General features: G+C 46.4%; 1 protein-coding gene across 5 annotated transcripts in view; it reads right to left on the bottom strand.

Moving 5' to 3' along the window:
- LOC105862535 (protocadherin gamma-C4) overlaps positions 1–19,115 on the bottom strand; it is a 162,640-nt gene that overhangs the window by 131,433 nt on the left and 12,092 nt on the right. The window contains exon 1 of one of the 5 annotated variants that reach the window (XM_020282258.2): positions 14,262–19,018. The exons of 1 other annotated variant lie outside the window; for it this stretch is intronic. In XM_020282258.2, coding sequence (XP_020137847.2) covers positions 14,262–16,685 — 2,424 coding nt within the window. In that variant the 5' untranslated portion in view covers positions 16,686–19,018. 3 more of the 5 variants (XM_020282267.2, XM_020282265.2, XM_020282264.2) reach the window with 3 other exon arrangements.

Raw genomic sequence — 19,115 nt, 5'->3', positions numbered from 1 at the left:
TCACCTTTAAAATAGTATCTGAGGCAAATGGAACTCCAGTGTCTTCATGATTTGTACTTGGTCCCCAAGAGGCAGGGTCACAGAGGAGATCCTCAGGGGGAGCCATTTCCGAGGTCACGTTGAGAAAGTTGAACTCTGTCTTAGCTGATTGTGAGGCAACGCACAGATTGTAGGCATAGGGCAATGTTCCCTCGCTGTAATTGGGGAGAACCCCAGGTCCAGACTTGGAGCTGAGCCCAGACTGAAAACAGCCCCAGGCGGCTGGACTGGAGGAGCGTCGCAGGCGCAGGGCGATGGCCAGAATCACCGCGAGGAGGAAGAGCACAGAGATCAAGGCCAAGGCCACCACCAGGTAAAACTGCAGCTCAGCCTGGGGGTCAGAGGGCGCGGGGTGGTCGCTGAGATCGGGTAGTACCTCTTGCAGACTATCTGCGAAGACCAGGTGCAGCGTGGCGGTGGCGGAGAGGGGCGGCTGTCCACCGTCACGCACAGCGACCAGCAGGCGCTGTCGGGTAGCGTCCCTGTCGCCCAAGGCTCGCGCAGTGCGCACCTCCCCCGTGCGCAGCCCCAGGCTGAAGAGCCCGGGCTCGCTGGCCTGCAGCACGTGGTAGGACAGCCAGGCGTTGTGTCCTGAGTCAGCGTCCACCGCCACCACCTTGGTCACCAGGTAGCCGGGCTCCGCGGCGCGCGGCACCATATCGAAGAGCGCCGAGCCGTCGGGCCCCAGCGCGGGGTACAGCACCCGCGGCGCGTTGTCGTTGCGGTCGCCCACCAGCACGCGCAGGCTCACGTTGGCGCCGAGCGCGGGCGAGCCCTGGTCGCGGGCCTGCAGCGTCAGCTGGAAGGCGCGCAGCTGCTCGTGGTCGAAGGCGCGCTGCGCGAACACCACCCCGCTCTGCGCGCTCACCGACACGTAGGACGACAGCAGCCTGGGCTCCAGGTCACTGGCCACGATGGAGTAAGAGATGTGGCCGTTGGGTCCCAGGTCCGGGTCGGAGGCGCTGACTTGAGCGATGGAGACTCCGGGAGGGTTGTTCTCTGCCACGTGGACAGCGTAGGAACTCTGGTGGAAAACTGGGGCATTATCGTTGATGTCAGAGATGACCAGAGTGATGCTTACGCTGGAGGAGAGAGGTGGCTTGCCCCTATCGGTGGCTGTGATGGTGACATTGTATTCCGGGATCTCCTCCCGATCCAGAGCCTTGTCTGTCACTAGCTTGTAATAGTTCTTTGAGGAAGATGTCAGTATAAACTTGGTGTTTCCCAAGACGCGGCAGTAAACTTCCCCATTTTCTCCGGAGTCTCTGTCTCTTGTTTTTATCAAAGCTATCACTGTTCCTGGAGGTGAGTCCTCTGGCAGGGGGGTAAATACTGAAGTCACAATCACTTCTGGTGCACAATCGTTCTCATCAAGAATTTCGATCTGAACGCGGCAATGGGCTGCCAGATCTCCGGGATCTTTGGCTTCTATACTCAGCGTGTAACTACTAGCAACTTCAAAATCCAAAGCATTTTTTGTTGTGATTTCTCCTGTCGTTTTATCTAAATTGAAAAGGTGTCCCACTTGTTCGTCCACGTTATGAAAGGAGTAGGTGATCTCCGCGTTGGATCCCTCGTCCAGGTCGGTGGCCGTCACTCGAAGCACAGAGAAACCGGGGGGCACGTCCTCCCGCAGGGTGACCCTGTACACGTCGTGGCCGAACACTGGAGGGTTGTCGTTGGCATCGGTGACCTGGATTCGTATTTGGGTGGTTCCGCTTTGAGGTGGGTCCCCACCGTCCACAGCTGTGAGGACCAACTGATGGGAATCGTGCGCTTCCCTGTCCAGGGAATGCTTCAGAATCAACTCAGGATATTTACGTCCATCTGGAGTCTGCTTCTCGGCGAGGTCAAAGTGCTCATTGGCATTAAGGTGGTATCTCTGCAGTGAGTTAGGACCAACATCTGAATCCAGGGCTGGATCCAGTGGAAATGCTGCACCTGCCTTAGTGGATTCTCCGATTTTTAAATCAATTTTACTCTGTTTGAATAGCGGGGTGTTGTCATTTATATCCTGCACAGTTACTGCTACGTGGAAAATGTTCAGTGGGTTTTCAGCGACAGTATCGAAATCCAGAACACACAGAGGCTGCTTCCCGCAAATCTGCTCGCGGTCTATTCTGTCACCCACGAGTAAGTCCCCGCTCTTTGGGTTTACAGCGAAATATTCCTTCTCCGCGCTCACCCGCAGCTTCCGGACCGGCAAGTCCGCGGCCGCGAGCCCCAGGTCCTTAGCGAGGTTCCCCACCACCGAGTCCTTGGCCAGCTCCTCGGGGATGGAGTAGCGGATCGCGTCTGCGAGGGCCCCGCGGAACAAAGACAGCGCGAAGAGCGACAGTACCTGCAGCCCGGGCGCCGCCCAGCGCGTCCCCGCGCGCGGCCGCATCCTCCGGCTCCCTCCGCGCTCCTCCGCTCCTTTGCCAGTGGGAAAATAAACCCTCCGTGGGTGGCAGAATCCCGGCTAGGGTCACTTTTCCTGCCTTTCTTTTCTGACCCGAATCCGTGCTGGTCTCCTCTGTGTGGTTAGTTTGAGCAGGAAGTTGCCTTCTAAGAGGCTCCCAAATGCGTCTCTGATATTTTCTCTCAGTTCTTTTGACCTACAGCGACGCCCAGAGGGTTTCTTAGGAAACTGCACCAATGGCTTGTAAACGTTTGCAAAGAACTCCTTTTTCTTTCTTTCTTTCCTTTTTTTTTTTTGATTTATTAAGAGTATTTGTTTCAAAGTAAGTAATATTCATAGGTTCACCCTCTCATCCCTGCTTTCGATAACGTTTCTCCCATGAGAAATAAGTGTTGTTTCTGGTGTATCCTCCCAGAGATATGTTTTGTAGAGTGCAGCAGATTATTACAAATGTTCTTCTCCCCTTTCCTACCCAAATGTAAGCATACAATATACCATGTTCTGCACCTTGTTTCTTCATTCATTCAGTCTTGAAGATCATTTCATATTGGTAGTTGGTACTACTGGTGCTTGCCACTGCCCTGGCCAAGTTTTCCATTTATTACTTGTAGCTATATAGTAGTCCATCATATGGATATAGTATAATGATTTGTTTAATCAGAAGTATCATTTTCTAAAAGAAACCCAGTTCCCATTCAAACAAAAACATATTTCCCATATAGTACTAGATACATTATTGCTTTCCTAGGCATTAAAACATGTACCACTCTGATTCTGAAATGTATTCCTAACATCATCTGAATATATTTGACTCAGGGTCAGGCCAATTGAACATATCAAAATTATACTTTAGGGCTTGAGTATTTTAAATAATCTCTCCTCAGATATGGGTCATCTCTCAATGTTCACTTGTTATTCCTTTTTTCCTTCCCCCAAGCTGGCTAATTGTATCATATCATATTCCAGTTTACTATGTATCACACCACAACTTCCTATGAATACAAAATAATGTAGAAACTAAAACTCTCCTTCTTAAGTTGAGTGAAGGCATATTCCACAATCTATTGCTACAACTTCCAGTCATCAAAATACACTAATTTGTGTAGCCGTTGGCATTCATGAATTCTGAGTTATTCATGGAATTGAATGAAGGCCAAGGAACAATAGTGCTGCATATTCCTTACAAATAAAATATTTTCTCCCACATCACATCATTCCAGAGTCACACAATAAACAGCTATATGAATGCCATTTGCAGGCATAAGGATGAGGCCAGTTTACTGAGTAGCAAGAATCATATCAATCCAGAATCCAAGTTATCCAATCTTTCTAGGAGGCTCACATGATAAAAAGTGGAAAGATTTGAAAAAGTTTTTGTCCTTAGAAATCAAGAAAAGTCTTAATAGTGATGCCAAACCAGGAAATTTAGAAATTATTAAAATTACTCATACAATTTACTTAAATATAAGTGAAATAAAATGGAAAATATTCTGATAATCATAGAAGTGCACTGAAGGAATCACACATAGTCATTACTGGTGCGTCTCAGAACAGCAACAACAAAATATTTGAGATATACTGGCTAATTGAAACAATATCCCTGTTAAAGTTATACCAAAAGTTAAACATTTTCCCTAGAGTCCATAAATTGCCATTGTCTAACTATAATAGAAACACCCTTTCAAGGAAAGAGAAGTAAACTTCAAGCAAAACATGATAGAGTGGGAAAAGAGGGAATTTAAAAATAGTCCAGATTCCACAACAGCTTAACAAGAAAGAATGCCATAAATATGGATTTACACAATTGCCTTCTATTTCACAGTTCGAATCCATCCTTTCAGTAATGCCTAAAGGAAAATGACATTTAAAAAAGTGAGGTGGTCGAGGTATAAAATTAAGAAATTTCTGCCTGAAACTACAATTGGATGAAGACTAAAAAGTATAAGTAATAAATAAATTTTTTGCATAGTAGTTAGTTATTGATCATTATTGACCCTAGAAGTACCTTTATTTGCTATATTACATCTCTTATATAATTGGAAACATTTACAAGGCCCTTTGCCTATATTTCAGTGTAGTAAGAATGATTATATCATTGGCTCACCTGAAGATTAGCGTCTCCTTTTGTTTCAAGTAAATCCTGAGTTATCAGAAGAGGCTCACTTTTTTCACAGCTCTCCTGGCTGATCAGCGTGTCCGCATAGTTGGGCTGCGGGAAGATCAGGTGACTATTCCTGGAGTCTGCGGTGAGGCAAACCTCGTGGGAATAGGTCTGCAGGAAAGCCCGGACCCCGTCCATACCCACAACGTGGGAGGCGGGCAGGCCTGCCAATCCACCTCCTGAAGCCTGCAGCAGGCGTGACTTGTGCCAGCGCCGCAGCCTGAGTGCCATCAACACGATGACGAAGGCGAGGAAGATGCAGGATACCGAGGCCACCGCCACCACCAGGTACAGGGTGAGGCCTGGATCATAGGGATCGGTGGTGGTCTTGATGCTGTCCAGGTCGGCTAGGACTTCAGGGATGCTGTCTGCCACGGCCACGGTGAGTGTGACAGTGGCCGAGAGAGGGGGCTGGCCGTGGTCCTGGACGGCCACCACGAGGCTCTGCTTGAGCGCGTCTCTGTCCAGCAGGGCCCGCGCCGTGCGCACCTCGCCCGTGTGCAGCCCCACCGAGAAGAGCCCGGGCTCGCTGGCCTTGAGCAGGCGGTAGGACAGCCAGGCGTTCTGGCCTGAGTCTCTGTCCACTGCCACCACCTTGGTCACCAGGTAGCCGGGCTCTGTGGAGCGGGGAGCCAGCTCCACGCCAGTGGAACCATCGGTGGGGAGGGCAGGGTACAGGATCTCAGGGGAGTTGTCATTTTGGTCCAGTATGAACAGGCTCATTGACACATTGCTGCTGAGCGGAGGGTTCCCACTGTCACTGGCTGTCACTTGTAGCTGCAGGTCTCTAAACTGCTCATAGTCAAAGGAGCGCAGTGCATACAAGACACCAGTGTTGGAGTTGATGGAGATGTAGGAGGACAGGGGCACACCCTGGAAAGTATCTTCAGCCAGGGAGTAGGAGATTCGGGCGTTCTCGCCGCTGTCGGGGTCCTGGGCTGTAATGGATAAAATGGAGGTTCCTCTGGCATTGTTTTCTGGAATGTAGGCAGAATAGGAGGCTTGAGGGAAAATGGGTGGGTTGTCATTGATGTCTCCCACGTGCAGCGAGATGTGAGTCTCTGCAGACAGTGGTGGAGTTCCCTGGTCAGTGGCAGTTATCGTGATGTTATATTCTGAGACTTCTTCCCTGTCCAGAGTTCTGCGTGTCAACAACCGATGATAATTTCCGTAGGTCTTTTCAAGTGTGAAGGGCAGATTCTCTGGAATAGAACAGGTGATGAGGCCATTCTCTCCCGAGTCACTGTCTTGCACATTGAAAAGTGCAATTACTGTACCTGGGGGAGAAGTTTCTTGGACTGAACTGGTGAGAGATGTAACTGTGATTTCCGGAGTGTTGTCATTTACATCCAGAACTGTCACCAGCACCTTACTTCTGGCTCGGAGACCAGGTCCATCATGGGCTTCCACATCTATGTCATAGAATCCAGAGTCCTCATAATCTAGATTCTCCAATATCGTTATCTCCCCACTCAGAGAATTCAACTGGAATAGCTGGGATATTTTGTCTCTTACTTTGCGGAAAGAATATGTCACTTCTCCATTGGCTCCTTCATCTGGATCGGTGGCTTTTACAGTGAGTAGCCGGCTGCCCACGGGCACGTTCTCACGAACACTAACGTGGTACTCGGGCTGAGTGAATACCGGAGCGTTGTCATTTGTATCCACAAGTGTTATGTGAATCCTGGCAGTGCCAGAGCGAACTGGGTCGCCACCGTCGAAGGCGGTGAGGACCAGGTGGTGAACGGCCTCTTCCTCGCGGTCCAGGGCGCGCTCCAGCACCAGCTCCGGGTACTTAATCCCATCGGCTCCGATTTGCACGTCCAGGGAGAAGTGACCGTTTTGGCTGAGCTTATAACCCTGCAGGGAATTTACACCTACATCCGGATCAAAAGCTTCAGGGAGAGGAAATCTTGTCCCAGGATTTTCATTTTCAGTCACTTTTATTTCTCTCTGCTCTGTTCCAAAGCTGGGCGCATTATCATTAACATCGATTATTTCCACTTCTACTGCAAAGATCTTTACTTTGTCCTCTAGGAGAATCTCCAGGTTTGCCATACACTTTGGAGATCTGTCACAGAGCTCCTCCCGGTCTATCCTGCCCGCGGTGACCAGGCTGCCGCTGCGCGGGTTCAGCGCGAAAAGCTGCGTCCTGCCTCTGGAGACGATGCGGACCCCGCGCTCCGCCAGCTCCCCGGGCGCCAGCCCCAGGTCCTTGGCGATGTTGCCCACCGCAGAGCCTTTGTCCAGCTCCTCCGGCACCGAGTAGCGGATCTGTTCAGCCTGGATTTCCCACAAGGCCCCCAGGAGAAGGCAGATCTTGACCAGCCAGCTGCAGTCTGGGCGATAAGAAGGAGCCGCCATCACAGCCCCGCCACGGAAGAGCGTGCGCTTCGGTTTTCCCTCTGTGGTGCGTTGAGCAGCCCTAGGATCTTCGGAGTCCAAAATAAACTGCTTTCATCGCTGGGTGCTGGAGCTCTGGGGGTCCAGGTAGAAGCTTTCGTAAAGCCCCAGAACAACTGCTTTCTGCTGCAGAAATCTTGTGGTTCGGATTACATTTCTGCTCGTCTTTTATTCGCCCTATTGGTGAACAGCGACACCCAGAGTCCAAACCTACTACTGCAATTTATTCTCATATAAAGTATCACTTTTATGCACCTTTTCCATTCCTAATCCTATTTCTCCCAAGAGAATAAAAGACAAATTCCTATTGTTTGATTTGCAATGAAAATCCAAGAATGACCCAAAGCTTCCTGTACAATAAATTTTATAAAAAGTTATTTATTTTTTCAGAGGAAATAACATGATTTTTAAATTTTTCTGCTAAGAGTGTTTTCTACCTCTTTTCAGTTTTTGCACTATTTGTCCCCACAGCCCATTCTCAGTACAGTGTATTATGTGAGAGACATATTTATCCCTCTTAAAAACAAGCGCAGAGTGGAAGAATGGAGGAAAGATACAGACCAAAAGACAGTGGGCTGGAAGCTTGGAGGTCTGGCTTTAGTCCCAACTTATGCAGAAACAAGTTTACTCACATGAGTTGACCCTTTAGAACCCAGGGCAGCTTTTCATTCCCTTGCAAGAAAGTACCTACGTTTAAGAGATAGACTTACCCTGGTGCAAACGGGCTTGATGAATATGATATTGGTTTGGGAAAAGAATTTGCTCATTACTTTTATATACAATAGATTCTAGGCCACAAATTATGCCTGTGATTATCTTGTTCACAGTGTGTACTGAATATTTACAATGGCACCTTTTGCAGAGTAAGCACCCAACAATTATTTTTTCAATGTTTCATGAATGAGTTATCAATGCAAACGCAAAGCCTAACACTATGGGTAAATAACTCTGATCTTAAAAGTAAATAACAGAGGTAAAAAGACAGAAAAATCAGACTTTAAATAGTAGTTAATATTTCAGTGATATTTTTCATATAACACATGCCTGCTATTAGTTTAGCATTATTTCTAAGTTTATTTTAGCTTTGATTTTAGAAATAGCCAGTAAAAGGAAATATTTTAGTAGTTATAGATGCATTATCATTGCATGTTCTGTAGCTTTCTTATTCTATACTGAGAATAATTCACTAATCTGAGGAAATTTTAGATAAAGCAGTAGGTCACCAGTTCTTTAGATTGTCCCTCACTTAATAATTAGCATTTAGAAATGACTCATACAAAATTCACTTAACTACATACAACTTTAAAATCTTCAGACTTTGAGAGAACAGATAAAAGGTGTTTTTCACAATCCTAAAAGACTTACAAGTTGCTGGGGATTGGAAGATAAAGTGAGATGTTCTAGAAATGAATTTGACAATGTGCATTAAAAGAAATCTTAAAATGTTTATAGATTTAACTCACTTCTTGGAAACCTATTCTAAAGAAACATTAAGAAATATGGAAAATGTTGCATAAACAAAATGTTCATTACATTTTTTATTATAATAGTGTCAAATTAGAAAGAGCATAAAATTAATGTTTAAGAAATGGTTAAGAAAATTATGAGGCATCCTTGAAAAAATTGTAAAGTGGGAATAACATTGATCCAAAGTCAGTGATGCAAATGTAAATTTTGACAGTATTTGCTACTTGTGATAAGATGAAGAAGTGTTAAGAGTCTTAATTATTGGAAAGCTGTGTTAAATATACACATTACTGCAAAAAGATAAACAACTAGAATATAATTGGTACAGATGCACACTAACTTAGGCAGAAAGACCTGTCAATACATTTATAAAAAGCTAAGCATAACATAACTCAAAAAAAATACTATCACACATCAACTAAAAAGGGGCATTGTTATTAACAAAGGTGGTGACATCCAGGAAACAGGTCCCTTTAGCAAGATTTGGCAACCATGCAGAAATGCCAACCTGAAAATCAATAGTCTGGTGATTACCAAGACTGTTGGGCAACCAAGAAACCAATCTCCACTCATCCAAAACACCCGCTTCCCCCACTGGATACCATGACTAGAAAAATGAAAGATGACCAAAATTAATGCACGACTGAGAAGCACATACAATATAGAAAATTTAAATAGATTTGCAGAAACTCACGTGAGAGGAAGAGGAAGAGTCATAAGCTATCTGGGGGTCTCCATTACCGGCACATACAAGCATAGAGGGATCGTCACTCAGGAGATCCTCAGGGGGAGCCATTTCCGGGGTCACGTTGAGAAAGTTGAACTCGGTCTTAGCTGACTGTGAGGCAACGCACAGATTGTAGGCATAGGGCAATGTTCCCTCGCTGTAATTGGGGAGAACCCCAGGTCCAGACTTGGAGCTGAGCCCAGGCTGAAAACAGCCCCAGGCGGCTGGACTGGAAGAGCGTCGCAGGCGCAGGGCGATGGCCAGAATCACCGCGAGGAGGAAGAGCACAGAGATCAAGGCCAAGGCCACCACTAGGTAAAATTGCAGCTCAGCCTGGGGGTCAGAGGGCGCGGGGTGGTCGCTGAGATCGGGTAGTACCTCTTGCAGACTGTCTGCGAAGACCAGGTGCAGCGTGGCGGTGGCGGAGAGGGGCGGCTGTCCACCGTCACGGACAGCGACCAGCAGGCGCTGTCGGGCAGCGTCCCTGTCGCCCAAGGCTCGCGCCGTGCGCACCTCCCCCGTGCGCAGCCCCAGGCTGAAGAGCCCGGGCTCGCTGGCCTGCAGCACGTGGTAGGACAGCCAGGCGTTGTGTCCTGAGTCAGCGTCCACCGCCACCACCTTGGTCACCAGGTAGCCGGGCTCCGCGGCGCGCGGCACCGTGTCGAAGAGCGCCGAGCCGTCGGGCCCCAGCGCGGGGTACAGCACCCGCGGCGCGTTGTCGTTGCGGTCGCCCACCAGCACGCGCAGGCTCACGTTGGCGCCGAGCGCGGGCGAGCCCTGGTCGCGGGCCTGCAGCGTCAGCTGGAAGGCGCGCAGCTGCTCGTGGTCGAAGGCGCGCTGCGCGAACACCACCCCGCTCTGCGCGCTCACCGACACGTAGGACGACAGCTCCCGTGGCCCCAAGTCGCTGGCCACGATGGAGTAGGAGACGCTGCCATTGGGTCCCAAATCCGGGTCAGAGGCTCTGACTTGAGCAATGGAGGCTCCTGGCGGGTTGTTCTCTGCCACGTGGACAGCGTAGGAGGCCTGGAGGAAAACGGGTGCGTTGTCGTTGACGTCAGAGATGTACAGTGTGACGCTGGTTCTGGAGGAAAGGGATGGCTTGCCGCTGTCGGTGGCTACGATGGTGACGTTGTAGTATTCGGTCTGCTCCCGGTTTAGGGCCCTGTCAATCACCAGCTTGTAATAATTCTTGGAGGTGGATTCTAATTTGAAGGGGACTTCTTCCTGCATATAGCACGTCACCAGACCATTTTGCCCAGAGTCCTTGTCTCGCACTTTTATGAGAGCTATTACAGTTCCCAGGTCTGAGTCCTCTGGAATCTGGTTAGAAAAGGACATGAATGTCACCTCTGGGGCATTGTCATTCTCATCAACAATTTCAATCTGAACAATACAATGAGCCGTGTGCACTCCTCCATCCTTGGCTTCTACACCCAACACATACTTAGTTGTCTCTTCAAAGTCCAGTGTACCATTGGTTGTGATGTCGCCGGTATTTGGATTGAGATTGAAGAAGAGGCTGGTACTTGCCGGGGAGTTGAGGAAGGCATAGGTGATCTCTGCATTAACGCCCTCGTCCTGGTCTGTTGCCACCACCCGCAGCACGAAGGTCCCCCAGGGCACGTTTTCTAGGAGGCTGACTCTGTACACGTCCTGGCTAAACAGGGGAGCATTATCGTTGGCATCAGTGACTCGGATCCTGATCTGGGTGGTGCCGCTCAGAGGAGGGTCCCCGCCATCTGTGGCGGTCAGGATTAAGCGATGGTAGCTCTGAGATTCCCTGTCTAGAGGATTTTCCAGCAGTAATTCCGGGTATTTATTTCCATCAGGACTTTCCTTTGTTGACAGAGAGAAGTATCGATTGGGGTTGATGGTGTATATCTTTACCGAGTTACTTTCTACGTCTGCATCTTGTGCAGAGTCCAGAGGGAATTTTACCCCAGGTAGGGCTGATTCACAAATTTCTAAATCAATGCCTTTTGCAATAAAACGTGGTGCATTGTCGTTAATATCTTGGATTGCAACAGTCACGTGGAAAATATTCATTGGGTTTTCAGCGACTGTTTCGAAGTCCAGTGCACACTCAGCTTTCCTCCCACAAATCTTCTCTCGATCTATCCTGCCACTCACTAACAAATCTCCACTCTCCGCACTAACGTTGAAATAATCCTCTGCATTAACCCGCAGTTTTCGAGCTGGCAACTCCTGGACGCTGAGCCCCAGATCCTTGGCGAGGTTCCCCACCCGAGAACCCTTGGCCAGCTCCTCCGGAATCGTATAGTGGATCTGCTGGGAGATGGCCCCGCAGAACAAAGACACCAGGAAGGGAAACAGTACCTGGCTTTTCGTCGTTTTAGCTTCTCTGGCGCTGCTCTGCATTTCGTGAACTCTCCGAGAATCTTCTTTTCAAGGTTTCTCTGAGGTGTTTTTAAAAAATCAATGACAGCACCCTGGACTTCCGCGTTTTGAGGGTAGGACTTGTTTGTTAAGCGCCGAGCGTGCACGGGAGCAGCGTCTGCTCTCTGATGCGTGCCGGGCAAGGCAGGAAACCACTCAGCCTGTCGCTCCTGCAGAATTAAGAGCCCCTCTCTTCCCTTTGGTCAACAGCGGCGCCCAGAGGTTGTCTTGGCGTACTGCACACTGCCCGGCTATTTATCCTCAAAGCGTACCTTGTCTTTTAATTTGCTAGGAAGAACCAAATATTCACACTTTCCCTTTAAATTTGATATTTCCTAGTCTGTCATCATCTTATAAGTATATTTATCATTTTACATTCTTATTTTTTAGTGTTTAGAAAATTCACAAAGCATATAGCTTTTTTTTTTTTTGGTTTGAGGTCAAAACTATCTTCAGTGATTTCATCATATTTATAAACTCTGGCATGACTAATGTATCCCTATAAGTAATGGATTTTTAACCCACATTTTTAGTGGACTATGATTCTTACCTTTCTTCAAATTCATTGGAATAACTTCCTTTATTTAGTCTTTTAAGTCCCTCCATATATACTTTATCAATTCAGTAATAATACTTTTCAAAGATATAGTCTTTGCAAAAGAAAGTGACTTGAGTGAGCCTTACGATTATAATATAGTGATCTTCTTTATAAAGCATAGATAATCCTCCCAATTAAGCACAGCAGAGCCTGATATTTTATTAAAGTGACTAACTCAGTATTTTGGCATACATACATGGTTTTATAAAGATGACTCTGCATAAGTCATATTTATTTTTGTGCAACTAGTGCTTCATTTCTGTATGAACATATATGCAATACACTATAATCTCAATTCTCAGCTCCAGTCAATTTATACCATTAATAGATAAAATTAGTTTGACTTGATCACTGCTAAATCTTGGAGAGAGGCTTTGAGTATCGTTAGACATTCTATTTTGGAATTTATCCTGTACTCCTTGAACTGGTCTTGGGTTCATACAAGAAAAAACTCATTCAAAAAAATCCTTTATTTCAAATGCTCTACCAAATTAGATGCCGACTCAGCATTTTATTCTACTATTTTGCAGTGCTCTTCCATATTCATACTCCAGTCAAAACAAACCATTATCCATTTTCCTAAGACACCCTTTCCTTTGTTTTATCTGCTTAATGTCTCTATACTTTTCACTTTTAAGATTATAAACTTCCCCTCCCTTTCTCTTGTAATGAATTCTCGCCCTCCATTCAGAGAGAAAAAAAAAAACTCTTTTAATGAACATGGGATGTCTGAGACCTTTCACTATCCTTACTAGTGGTTGGAAATCGTACTACCTTTGTTCTCTCAGCGTGTTTTCATGACACATATGCAGGCTATGCTTCCTATGGAAGTCTTTAAAAATTCTCTTTAAGCACCTAAATTTCCCCTGGCACTAGCCATTTAATAATATTGTTTCTCCTTACAAGGAAGGTGATACTAATATAGGTTTTTTTTCTAAAAATGGTCTATCAAAGGTTATGTGCCTTTTTAAATTCTGTGATGTACTTGCATGTTTGAGTGAGAATACATCTTTCACTGCTTGCAGTTATTGCATTTTGGCCCTGTTGTCTTACACATTTGAACATGCCCCTTCCTAATATATTAAAGGAGAGATCTGTGCCTAATGAAACATATTTTGATCTACTGTTAGACGACACGCTTATGTGACTTCACAAGTGAAAATAGTTTCATAAACTTCAGATTAAGCCAAGAATTTCTGGCCCAAGAAAGTTGTAGAACATGATCAAGACTTCTATTCCATTGTTTAGAGTGGATGGTCTGGAAATCTCCCATAGAGCCTGAGACATAGCCCACTACATTTTTTATATCCTTCTCAAAGGGCTAGAAATACCACTACTAGGTGAATGACAGTTTAGGTAAGTGGGCTTTCCACCTTCAGGTAAAAGGCTGAAATCAATATGAACACACGCACATATGCACATACAATTTAGGCATACATAATAGGCACTACAGGTAAAACCATTTGATCAATCTCTAAATTTTTTATCCTACCATTTTTATGTTATTGATTTGAAAAGAGTATAGGAGTCAAACATAATTTTATGGGAGCATAAGATATCATATATATATATCTTGTATGTATCAGTCAGAATAAGCTATGTAGGTTAGAGTGACAAACTTCAAAACACAGGGATTTAAAATGAAAAAGGCCTATTTATCACAACTATAAAGACCACGTTGGGTCAACCACAGGGCTCTTCTCTTCTCTTATCATAGTTACTCAAGGACCCAGGTAGAAGGAGCAGTCACAATTTCAAATAGTTAACTTAGAAATCTGGAAATTCTCCCAATTGCAATTAGAATGTCCTCCAGGGATCGAAACACCTTACTTCCAGTTGCAATATACTATTGGCCACAACTAGTTGCCTGGGCTCTCTCAGCCATAAGGAGGCCAGGAAGTACAGTCCTATCATAGGCCCAGAGGAAAGAGGGATAAATACTTAGACAACAGGACTGATGGCTACCTCATTGCCTTAGTTCTCAAGTATATGTGTGTTAAAGCTGTATAATCACCACATTGGCATAGTTTTTCTTTATAATATTCAAAGAAAGAAATAAACTCACCTGAAGCAGCTTGGGGTCTCCTTTCGTTTCAAGTAGATCTTGAGGTACCAGCAGAGGCTCGCTTTTCTCGCAGCTCCCCTGGCTGATGAGCGTGTCCGCGTAGTTGGGCTGCGGGAAGATCAGGTGGCTCTTGCGCGAGTCCGCGGTGAGGGACACCTCGTGGGAATAGGTCTGCAGGAAAGCCCGCACCCCGTCCACGCCCACGAAATGTGAGGCAGGCACGCTCGCCAGCACGCCTCCGGAAGCCTGCAGCAGGCGTGACTTGTGCCAGCGCCTCAGCCTGAGCGCCAGCAGCACGATGACAAACGCGAGGAAGATGCAGGAGATGGCGGCCACTGCCACCACCAAGTATAGCGTGAGGCCCGAATCGCTGGGGTCTACAGGGGTCTTGATGCTGTCCAGGTCGGCCAGGACTTCAGGGATGCTGTCGGCCACGGCTACGGTGAGAGTGACGGTGGCCGAGAGAGGGGGCTGGCCGTGGTCCTGGACGGCCACCACAAGGCTCTGCTTGAGCGCGTCTCTGTCCAGCAGGGCCCGTGCCGTGCGCACCTCGCCCGTGTGCAGCCCCACCGAGAAGAGCCCGGGCTCGCTGGCCTTGAGCAGGCGGTAGGACAGCCAGGCGTTCTGGCCCGAGTCTCTGTCCACCGCCACCACCTTGGTCACCAGGTAGCCGGGCTCTGCGGAGCGGGGAGCCAGCTCCACGCCAGTGGAACCGTCGGTGGGGAGGACAGGGTACAGGATTTCCGGAGCGTTGTCATTCTGGTCCAGCACGAACAGGCTCAGCGACACGTTGCTGCTTAGCGGCGGGTTCCCGCCGTCGCTGGCTGTCACCAGTAGCTGCAGGTCTCTAAAGTGCTCGTAGTCAAAGGAGCGCAGCGCGTACAGGACGCCGGTGTTGGAGTTGATGGAGACATAGGACGAGAGAGGCGCCCCCTCGAGGGTGTCCTCGGTCAATGCATAAGTGATGCGGGCATTGCTGTCACTGTCTGGGTCCTGGGCGGTGACAGAGAAGATGGAGGCTCCTCTGGGGTTGTTTTCTGGAATGTAGGCGGAATAGAAGGAGTGAGGGAAGGTAGGTGGGTTGTCATTGATGTCTGTCACGTGCAAGGGGATGTGAATTTCTGTGGATAGAGAGGGACTTCCACCATCTGTGGCTCTCAGACTGATGTTATATTCTGAAACCTGTTCACGATCCAGGGATCTGGCTGTCACTAGGCGGTAATATTGGTCTATTGATTTTTCTAAATGAAATGGCAGATTTCCTAGGACAAAAACTGTAACCTGCCCATTCTGCCCAGAATCTCGGTCATGAACGTTGATAAGAGCAATTTCTCTTCCAGCGGCAGCCTCTTCTGGGACTGAGCCTGTGACAGAAGTGATTGTAACTTCTGGGGCATTGTCATTCACATCCAGAACTGTGACTAGAATCTTGGCTCTTGAAAAAAGACCTGGTCCATCGTGTGCTTCAATTTTAAGTTCATAGAACGTAGCATCCTCATAATCTAGGCCTTTTAATATTGATAAGTCTCCAGTCACTGAATTGAGATCGAAAATCTGAGCGATTTTCCCAGGCATTTTATCTAGCATATAGGACACTTGAGCGTTGAATCCCTCATCAGGGTCGGTGGCATTCACAGTGAGCAGCGGGGTGCCCACCTGTGCGTTTTCCCAAACGCTTACGCGGTACTCAGGCTGAGTAAACACTGGTGGGTTGTCGTTTGCATCCAGAACTACCACTTGGATGCGCAAGTTGCCAGAGTGGACAGGGTCACCACCATCAGAGGCAGTGAGGACAAGCTGGTGAACTTCCTTTTTCTCACGGTCCAGGGCCCGCTCCAGCACCAGCTCTGGGTACTTGGCCCCGTCAGAGACGCTGTTCACGGCCAGGGAGAAGTAGTCATTGGGGCTAAGCCTGTAGTTCTGCAGGGAGTTCGTGCCCACATCTGGGTCAAACGCAGTTTTGAGTGGAAATCGGGTTCCAGGAACTGTTAGTTCACCAATTTTTACTTCCAATTCTTCTGTTAGAAAATTAGGAGCATTATCATTAACATCTTTAATTTCTATTTCTACTTCAAAAATTTTCAATTTATCCTCAACCAGGATGTTAAATTTTACCAGACACGGCGCGCTCTGGGCGCAGAGCTCCTCCCGGTCTATCCTGCCCGCGGTGACCAGGCTGCCGCTCCGCGGGCTCAGCGCGAAGAGCTGCGTCCTGCCTCTGGAGACGACGCGGACCCCGCGCTCCGCCAGCTCGCGGGGCTCCAGCCCCAGGTCCTTGGCGATGTTGCCCACGAAGGAGCCTTTCTCCAGCTCCTCCGGCACCGAGTAGCGGATCTGCCCGGATCCTGTCTTGCACAGCGTCCCCAGGAACGCGCACAGCAGGGCCAGTCCTCCGAGGCTGGGGAATCTCAGGCAATTGGACATTTCCTTTTTGGTGAATTATCTTCTATTGCAGTTTCCCACGACGGACTCCAATCTTCTTTTCTCAAGAGGCTTAGTCTTTCATGGGCCTAAATCACAGGTCACAGAGCTGGCTGACCCATGAGGTGAGTTTAGTAGCCGCCCCGAATCTTCTGAGTCTGAATTGCTGGATCTTTGCGTTTTAGGAGCAAGGAAATGGAGGACTAGCTCTCCAGTTGCGTTTTCCTTCTTGAGTGGTCAACAGCGACGCTCAGAGGTCTAACCGTTTACTGCACCTTCTAAGTTTCCCAACACCTGAAATCCTTTTTGTCAGGGGAAATAATGATGGATCTGGTGTTGACTCCACATAACTGAATTAAGATAAACATACTAATATTAACGGTGTGACTTCAAGTTATCTTCCTTGGGAATCCATGCACTAACCTGAATGCTTAAAGATAACCAATATTGCTTCAAACATGGTGTAGTTACTGTTTTCAGTTACGTTTTGATGTTCACTTTAAGAGACACGCAGTTACAAAGGACTGACCCTGAGGACCCACACAGAACTGTTAAAAGCCACGATTACCACCTGCTCTTCCACCACTGAACCTTGAACATGTGTTTGTCATTGTACTTTCTACATTTATCAGTTATTTGTGACTGCATATACCTTCACTTCCGCCTTCCCCTCTCTATACTCTCAGCTCTTCAACAGCTGAGAGGAGAAAAAGGAAAAAAGAGAAACACACAGAAACATCAGCCACATTTATAGGTTACGTTTTTGAAATTTGTTTTTGATGGCCTGACATCTTAGTTTCAATATCTGTTATTTGTTATTTAATATTCTTTAATGAAAACACATAATTGGGTTCAGACAATATGTTCTTTGGGGATTTAAGGTGAACAATACAGACACAGCCACTTCCTTTGCAGAATTAATAAGGGCACAAAAGCAAACAAGCAGTTACAGCGCATTGAGATAACTACCATAACGACAGAAGCCAAGAGGGATGGGAGGGCCTTCAATTTGGCCTTGGAAGCTAGCAAAGGTTTTCCAGGAAACACGGGAGGAGTGGATAAGGGAAAAGGCTTGGATATGAGAGGGAACAGCATGGCAATGCCTAGATGTGAAAGGGAAATCATAGACCTGCAGGATACTGAAAGAAGCTCACTGTGTCTAAATCTAGAGTGTGAGGATATTTTTTTAAAACCACAACTGAAACTAGTAGAAGCAAACATTTGCTTTATGTTCCAGAATCCTTTTCCCTGGATGTTTCCAAGCACAGAAATAGAAATATAATATATGCATCATTTCAATCATGATGCATTACATATCTATGTATAAGGCAATTATTCTTATGGAGTTACTCCATACACTAAAAGGAAGTCTGTCTTTAATTTCCCTCTGTTTATACTTTATTGTTTACTTACAAGTAAAAATATTATGACACATTATTCCCACAGTGAGTTCCAATTTTACTCCATAGAGAATTATGTAATAGTAATAAACACAATGAAATACCTTGTCTCAGACAAATTTTCCCTTATCAGATACCTTTAAATATGATAAAGAATTACAGTACCTGAAAGATGAGATACCACTAAATATAAGGCTCAATTAGTACACAATCACTTCCAAGTCAAAACAAAATGATTCCAGTTACACACAGTATTATTGAATGTATTGTTCTCTGTTACCAAATATATAACCAACATACTAAAAGCCACATGGGAAGAGGAATGGAAAAATAAAACTGTGGTTATGAGGGGAACTGAGGTTTGGTGAGGGATTGGTAACATTTTTAACAGTTGCTGGGAATAGAAAACTTTGAGAAGAGAGAAGTATAAAGAGGATCTTTAGGGGCAATTGTATGATATGGCCTCTGAATCCCTTGTATCTTTTCTTTAATCAAAGCTATATTGAGGATATATATTATTTTTAAAGATAAAAAGGCATTGTGGTTTCCAGATGTGAGAAAAACAAAAACAGTGAAGAGAAACGTGTTTATGATTACTCTACCAATTTATTACACAGCAAATGATAAGTCAGTCACCTCTTCAAGGAACACATGGCTACTAGAGACTAACGTGATTTTTAACTAAGCAGAGATACCTGACATAGCTTTCTGAAACACTGAAGAATGTATATTTTTAAATTTCCCTCTTTTTAATAGGGAAGGACATGCAAATTAAGGAAAATGAAGAACTTCACTGCCAAACTGAAGGGAAAATATGAAGACTCAGTGAGAAAGAACTAACCAACTAATGTATTTCACTATTCATATATAGATTCAAATATAAAACAAAAGTTTTACATTTTAAAGGAAGAAGGAACTTGAGTAAACATAAATGCAAACCTTCATATTTTTAAGACAGAAAAAATTGTTGGTTCAGACGGATGAGATGATTTGCCTAGGGGTGGAGAAGAATGCATGAGAAACCATATACCCT

This window comes from Microcebus murinus, chromosome 21 (assembly GCF_040939455.1).
Source record: "Microcebus murinus isolate Inina chromosome 21, M.murinus_Inina_mat1.0, whole genome shotgun sequence".
In the NCBI taxonomy this organism is placed as follows: Eukaryota; Metazoa; Chordata; class Mammalia; order Primates; family Cheirogaleidae; genus Microcebus; species Microcebus murinus.
This window is presented reverse-complemented; position numbering and strand designations above follow the sequence as displayed.